General features: G+C 44.9%; 1 protein-coding gene across 2 annotated transcripts in view; it reads left to right on the top strand.

Annotated features, from left to right (window-relative positions):
* The window catches only part of C5ar2 (complement component 5a receptor 2), a 13,458-nt gene extending 8,414 nt beyond the window's left edge, over positions 1-5,044 (top strand). For both annotated transcript variants that reach the window (XM_028779519.1, XM_028779520.1), the window contains exon 2: positions 3,892-5,044. In XM_028779519.1, coding sequence (XP_028635352.1) covers positions 3,892-4,935 — 1,044 coding nt within the window. In that variant the 3' untranslated portion in view covers positions 4,936-5,044. The remainder of the gene's footprint in view (positions 1-3,891) is intronic.
* Positions 5,045-8,088: the final 3,044 nt, after the last annotated feature.

The following is an 8,088-nucleotide window of genomic DNA, read 5'->3' as shown; positions in this document are numbered from 1 at the left end:
TTCTTTTTTTTTTTTTGAGACAGGGTTTCTCTGTGTAGTCCTGGCTGTCCTGGAACTCGCTCTGTAGACCAGGCTGGCCTCGAACTCAGAAATCTGCCTGCCTCTGCCTCCCAAGTACTGGGATCAAAGGCGTGCGCCACCACCGCCCAGCTCTTTTGCTTTTCTTAATGATTGTTAATGTGCATGTGTGAGTCTGTACACCTGAGCACATGTTCGCACAGAGTTCAGGAGAGAGCAACAGATTCCCAGGAACTAGAGTTACAGAAAATTGTGAGCTGCCCAGTGCCCCCTGGAAGAGCACCAGTTAAGAGCATCTGTTACTCTTACAGAAGACCCTAGGTTTGGTTGCTAGCATCCTCATGATGGCTCACAGATCTCTGTAACTCCAGTTCCAGGGGATTCTTTTTAAGCTCCATGGACACCAGGCATGATGTGGCACACATATACACATGCAAGAAAACACTGATACATATCAAAGAAGTAAGTCTAAAAAAACCCTCCAAACTAACAAAAAAAAAATGCATTAAAAAAAAAAAAACAGGCAGAGGCAGGCAGATTTTTGAGTTCAAGAGTTCGAGGCTAGCCTGGTCTACAGAGTGAGTTCCAGGACAGCCAGGGCTACTCAGAGAAACCCTGTCTCGAAAAAACAACAACAACAACAAAAAAAAAAACAGGGGGTAAGGGTAGGAGCTGGAGAAGATGGCTCCGTTGTGAGCTGCCGTGTGGGTGCTCAAACAGATCCTGTGTCCTCTTCAAGAGCAACAAGAGCTCTTAACCATGGAGCCATCTCTCTAGTACCTCCTCTTCTGACACAGTGTCTCCTGTAGTGTGTAGCCTAGAGTGGCTTTGAACTCAGGCCCTCCTCCCAAGCTCTACAAAGACAAAAGGGTGGGACTAACCACACTCTGCCGAGACAGCAGTTTGCTAGATGAACTCTGGCTGGCTGGCCTAGTGATCAGCATGTAGCCAAGCTGGCTTGGAATTCATGGCAGTCCCCCTGCCTCACCTTGTGAACGTTGGGATTATATCGTCTCTGGCTGACTCTGATCTCAATTTCCCTTTTCTTCCTCATCCACCCCATTCTGGCCACACTGGCCCTGGTATTCCTTGAATCCTTCTATCATACCTCTATCCCACTCTAGGTTTTCAGCATTTCCCATAATTCTTTTAGGTTCTGCTCAAATGCTTAGAAGCCTTCTGTGACCACCTGTGTGGAATTCCAACACAGCCTCCTTCTCTAGGATTTTTTTTTTTTTTTTGAGGCAGGGTCTCATGGAGCCCGAGCTGGCCTCTAACGCTATAGCTGGTCTTGGCTCAACTTTCTCATGTAACTGTTCTGGCTTGGAAAGTAATGTGAATCTCCTGTTTGTGTCCTCACTGCCTGGATCTTCCCACTGAACTATTGGCTGCAAAGAAACAGTGTGCAAACTGTGCCTCCGTTCAACACCTTCAATCGAGACCCAGAACAACAAGAGCGAGGTGTGGTGGTACACACTTGTAATTCCAGGGCTCTGGAGATAGAGGCAGGAGGATCAGGGGTTCATAGTCACTCTCGGGGGCCAGCAGATGTGAAACTAGCCCGAGCTACATGAAATCTGTTTTCAAAAAACACAAAAATCCCCAGGAACTGGGGTCATTCACGAATGAACTGTAGGGAACCTGTAAGGAACTCAACGTTCTGTTCTTCCTGCATTCCCTGTGTTAGTATTGCCAAGCCGTCTCCAGATAGATTTTTTATTTTTAGGAATTTATTCCTGTCTTTATTCACTGAGCCCACAAGCTATCATGCCTATTTATTTATTTATTTATTTATTTATTTATTTCCCGAGGTTTTCTCTGTTAGCCCTGGCTGTGCTGGGACTCACTCTGTAGACCAGGCTGGCCTCGAACTCACAGATCAGCCTGCCTCTGCCTCTCTAGTGTTGGGATTAAAGGTGTGACCACTACCGCTTGACTCCATGCCTTGTTCTTGCTGGAGTTTTAAGTTTCGGAATTCCAAGAGCTTAACATAGTAGTTCTAACATAGTAGTAGCGATCTGAATTGGTCAAATCTGCCTGGAGGTTCTAAAACTGCACCTTAGCCCTTCTAAGATGGATGTGAGGTACAATTCTAGTGTTTTAAGGAATTGTTTAGGGTTCTAGCAATCCAATATGCTGACAGGTTGGAATTCTAAGATTGTGACATCTTAGAATTCCAAGATACAAGGATGGGATGCAGCTCAGTGGCAGAGCCCCTGGCTAGAATCCCCCAGTGAGGGGCTGGGGGCGTGGCTCAATCGTAGAACCTCTGTCTAGAATCCCTCAGTGAAGGGCGTGGCTCAAATCCCTCAGTGAAGGGCGTGGCTCGGTAGCAGACCCCTGCCTAGAGGACCGGCCTAGCACCTGTGAGGCCCTGGCTTCAATCCAAGCACTTAGTGTGTAAAGGATCATGTACTAGAATTTCAAGATGTGCATGATGTCTTTGCATCCTGAAATTCTAGTTCTCTTCTTTGCTAGAGTCTCAGTTTCTGCTCTCATATTCTGGAATTCTGCATGCTAATGAGGTAACTCCTTCTTTCTCTCTCTTTCTTTCTTTCTTTCTTTCTTTCTTTCTTTCTTTCTTTCTTTCTTTCTTTCTTTCTTTCTTTCTTCCTGTTTGTTTTAGATAATGTTTCTCTGTGTAGCTCTTGCTGTCCTGAAACTTGCTTTGTAGACCAGGCTGGCCTCAAACTAACAGAGATCCCTCTACCTCTGCTCCCAAGTACTGGAATTAAGGTATGCATCACTACTGCCTGGCTAATTATTTCTATCTTAATAGTTTCTTTTCCTGTTGCTTGTGATGAAGTACTCCACAGGCAGATGTGGTGGCACACTTTTTCACCCAGGACACTTGGGAGGTGAATTTCTGTGAGTTTGGGACCGACCATCCTGGTCTACATAAAATACTCTTAAAAGGCTGCTTAAGGGAGAAGGTGTTTATTATATATTACTGTATATTATGTCATTATATGTTATATATAATCTAGAGGATCAATATTATAATAATTATATAATACATACATAATATATTAATATCAATATAATTATATTATATATTACATATTATCTACTATACATTATACAGTATTATATATTATATGATTATATTGATATTACACAATGCATAGTATCATATTATTAATAATATTATCATTAATATATATAAATTAATATTTATGCAATCATACTATATTACTTATATTATTTTCATTTATAGATTTAATTTATATGGTATACATTATATTAATTATAATAATTAGTAATGCTATAAAGTTATTGATAGCTATATTAATAATATTGTATATCATTACTGTTACATATTACTGTATATTATAGTCAGACACATAGTTCCAATATCTGGCCCATCACGGAGGGGAAGTCAAGGCAGTAGGAGCTTGAAGTATCCGATCACATCGAGACCAGTCAAGAAACAGTAGTGATCAATACACGCTGCTGCCCAGATGCTTTTCCCGTTTATTTTTATCTGATCAACTTTTTAGCACCATCTCTCTTCTTTCACCATGTGAGTCTCAGGGATTGAACTCAGGTCATCAGGCTTGGTGGCAAGCCCCTTCACTTACTGAGCCGTTTTGTTGGCCCTCTTTCTTCAGGATCCCAGCCAGCTAATAATCTTTCCCACAATTAGCATGGATCTTCCAACTTCAATTAGCACAATAAGGATAGACCTCTGTGGCGTTCCTAGAGGCTCATCTCATGGTTGACAATAACCACCACAGAATGCTGGTACCCTGGATTGCTGGCACCTACATCACAGTATTGGCGTCTCTAGCATGGAGCCGCTGGACCTGCCTTGCCCAGGACAGCAAGGCTGGAGTTTTCCCATTGACTTTCCTTCCTGTCTGTTCCCTGCAGGTGTCTGGGGCCAGGATGATGAACTACACCACCAGGGAGGATTATGATTATGAGTATGATCAAGAACATTACACTGACCTTCCGGATATCCCCGTAGACTGCCTAGATGGCAACTGCTTCTCTAGTGATGTCTACCTCATAGTCCTGCTTGTGTTGTATGCAGCCGTCTTCCTGGTGGGTGTGCCAGGCAACACCCTGGTGGCGTGGGTGACCTGGAAAGAGTCCCGCCACAGGCTTGGGGCCTCTTGGTTCCTGCACTTGACCATGGCAGACTTGCTTTGCTGTGTTTCTCTGCCCTTCCTGGCTGTGCCCATCGCCCAGAAGGGCCATTGGCCATACGGGACAACAGGCTGCTGGCTGTTGTCCTCCGTCACCGTTCTGTCTATGTATGCCAGTGTACTGCTCCTGACCGGCCTCAGCGGTGACCTCTTCCTACTGGCTTTCAGGCCCTCCTGGAAGGGTGCAGATCAACGAACACTTGGGGTGCGTGTGGTCCAGGCCTCCTCCTGGATGCTGGCCCTGTTGCTGACTGTGCCTTCTGCTGTCTACCGTAGGCTGCTCCAGGAGTACTACCCTACCCGGCTTGTGTGTGGCACAAACTATGGGGGATCGGTCGCCGCCGAGGCTGCCATCACCACGGTTCGATTCCTTTTTGGCTTCCTGGGGCCACTGGTGTTCATGGCCAGTTGCCACGGCATCCTCCAACGGCAGATGGCCCGCCGTCACTGGCCCCTGGGCACAGCTGTCGTGGTGGGGTTTTTCTTTTGCTGGACCCCTTATCACATCCTGCGGGTCATCATCGCAATGGCCCCTCCATACTCCTTGCTCCTTGCCCGGGTCCTGGAGGCGGAGCCTCTGGTTACAGGCCTGGCCCTTGCTCACAGTGCTCTCAATCCCGTGATGTTTTTATATTTTGGAAGAAAACAACTCTGCAAGTCACTCCAGGCTGCATGTCACTGGGCCCTGAGGAATCCACAGGATGAGGAAAGTGCCATGACCAAAGTATCCACCAGCTGTGAAATGGTGTCTGAGATGCCGGTGTAGGCAAGAGGGATTTCCTAGGCCATCTCAGAACTGTGCAGCTTTAGGCACAGCTGGATGCAGGAGCTCAGCGATGGCTTTTATTCTTTGTTCAATAGATATTCATTGTGCACTTGCCTGTGCAAAACCCTGATATAAAGGTGCCAGGGTGACAGTGGCTGGAGCCAATTCCTTCCCTCAGGAGTTAGCACTTTACAGAGGAGGACGTATAGGAAACGTTGAAGGGATATGGACTATGTCAAGGGTGTTGGGGAGAGTGCTCAAGTGCCTGCTGTACAAACCAGGACCTGAGTTCAAGTCCCACCACCTACATAAAAGCTGGGTATGGCCATAAACCTCTAACCCCAGTACTGAGGGAATAGGTGGATCCCAGGGGTTCTCTGGACAAGTGGTATAGGCCAACCAACAAACTCCAGTGAGAGACCCTGTCTCCAGAAATAGAGTGGAATCAGGCATGGTGGTTATAACTTTAATTTCAGCATTTGGGAGGTAGAGCCAGGCAGATCTGTTTTAGGCTATCCTGATCTACATAATGAGATCCAGGTGGAGAGCATGAGCTGAAGATACCCAGCCTTGACCTTAGGGACAGGCACATGCACACATGCACACACCACACACACACACACACACACACACACACACACACACACACACACACACTACACAGGGTTGGACGGCCTAGGTCAGCTAGGCTAGCACCCTGAAAAAAGGGTAAATGACTGAGCCAAAACCCAACTAATGGCGAGAGCATCCATGCTTAAATCTGGGAAACTGTTCCAAGCAGACAGAGCAAATACAAAGGCCTTGCTCTGGGTTACCTCTTCCAAGAAGCCCTCCCTGACTTGCAATCCTCCCAGAAACAAGGGTTCTTCCTTTCCTGTAATCTCTTCATCACAAATGCCCAGATAAATCCTAAGTCACCAAAAAGTGAGAGCTGAATTCCCTCCATCTTTTATATCTCTTATATTTTACATTTAATTATTTACTGCCTGTGTCGAGAAGCATGGAGGGAGGAGGAGGGAACGATGGTTAGAGGACAACTCCTTCCATCACGTGGGTTCTCGGGACCGAACTCAGGGCGTCAGGCTTGGCTGTAAGTACCTTTACCTGCTGAGCCATCTCACGAGCCCCGAACGCCTCAGTCTTGTCTCTTTCTCCCCCCCCCCCACCGTCTTAGAAAGTACTGTACTTTCTCTGTCCACATTCCAGTTTCTTCAGCTTGTTTGTGGGCCTGTTGATGTTGCTGATGCCTTTTTTGTTAATTTATTTTTGAGGATCTTTAAATGATTTTATTTTAAAAAAATTCATACTGGTGTACACTGTACATTGAGCAGCTCTCTCTACCCTTACCCCAGGTTTTCAGAATTTTAACACCTACGGCATACTGTGTCCATCCAACTCTTCCATAGATCCCTAGGGCCTGGCTATGGTCTTGTTTTTATTTTCTTGATTTTTTTTTTGAGATAGGGTCTCATAGAGCCCAGGATGGATTTGAACTCACTATGAATGAGATGACCTTCAGCATCTCCTGAAGGCTGGGATTATAGTCCTGTATCACCACACCTGGTTTATGGGGTGCTGGAGATCAACCCCAGGGCTTCATGCATGCTAGGTAAATGCTTTATCAATTGAGCCACATTTGGAGTTCCTCACCAGGGGATTCTAGGAAATTGTCCTTGTACTGAGCTCCACCCCAAACCCTACTTGAACAATTTATACACCTGTCTGTCTGAAAAGTTCAAGGAATCTTTGGTTAATTTACGGACCAGTAAAGGCCTCTTCAGAAGGCCTTTCTAAAAAGTTCTTTTTGAAAGTACACTTTGAGAATTTCTATTTAATTCTTTAGCCTTAAAAAATGAAGGAGAAATTTCATGAGATCTTCTACATGTATTTCTGTGTAATTATACATAAAATCTCTTCATGTTAAAAATACTGTGTTTTGTTGTTTATCCTAAGCTTTCTCTGGTTCAGACTGCTGTGCAATAAGTTTTCCAAACTGAAACAAAAGACACTCCTTAAAAATCAGGATGTAAACAACTCACAAATCTCAGGATATTCCTGAAACTGACCACATACACCAGGTCCCTTCTTCCCCAAGAGTTCTAGTCTTCTTTATGCTACTGTAATAAAGCACTCTGACCAAAACAATTTAGAGGAGAAAAGAGTTTATTTGGCATACACTTGTACATCATAATCCCTTATTGAGGGAAGTCAGGACAGGAACTTGAATACAGAAACCATGGAGAAGCACTATCTGCATGCTAGCTCTTTGCTCATGCTCAAGTATCTTTCTTATAGACTCCAGGATCACCTGCCTAAGGATGGTGACACCTACAGTGGGCTCATCCCTCTCACATTAATCAAGACAATCTTTCACAGACATGGCCACAGGCCAACCTGATGAAGGCAATTCTTCAATGGAGGTTCCCTTTGCACAGGTGACTCCAGGTTGTGTCAAGTTGGCAGTGAAACTTAACTAAGACACCACGCTTATATAAACAGTGTCTTGGGGTTTTTATTGCTATGAAGGGACACCATGACCACAGCAACTCTTAGAAAGGAAGACATTTTATTTGGTGCTAGCTTACAGTTTCAGAGGTTTAGTCTGTTATTGCCATGGTGGGAAATGTGGCGGCATTCAGGTGGAAATGATGTTAGAGAAGGATCTGTGAGTTCTACATCTTGATCTGCAGGCAGGAGACTATCTCACTGGGTGTGGCTTAAACACATATGAGACCTCAAAGCCTACCTCCCCTGTGAGGAGCACCAACAAGGCCATACCTACCTATGGGCCAAGCATTGAAACATATGAGGGGGCATTCCTATTTAAAAATTCCAGCTGGGCAGTGGTGATGCACCTTTAATCCCAGCACTTGGGAGGCAGAGGCAGGCGGATTTCTGAGTTCGAGGCCAGCCTGGTCTACAGAGTGAGTTCCAGGACAGCCAGGGCTACGCAGAGAAACCCTGTCTCGAAAAACAAACAAACAAACAAACAAACAAAATAAATAAATAAATAAATAAATATTCCAATCCCTGGTCCCCATAAGCTTATAGCAATACCATAATGCTAAAATGTATTCAGTCCAACTTCAAAAATCTCCATAGTCTTTAAGAGTCCAAAAACTTGTTTAAAAGTCAAAATTTTAAAGTCTATTC

Source organism: Grammomys surdaster, unplaced genomic scaffold, assembly GCF_004785775.1.
Source record: "Grammomys surdaster isolate TR1022 unplaced genomic scaffold, NIH_TR_1.0 354, whole genome shotgun sequence".
NCBI lineage: Eukaryota > Metazoa > Chordata > Mammalia > Rodentia > Muridae > Grammomys > Grammomys surdaster.
Note: the sequence above shows the minus strand (reverse complement) of the source record. Positions and strands in the feature narration are given on the sequence as shown.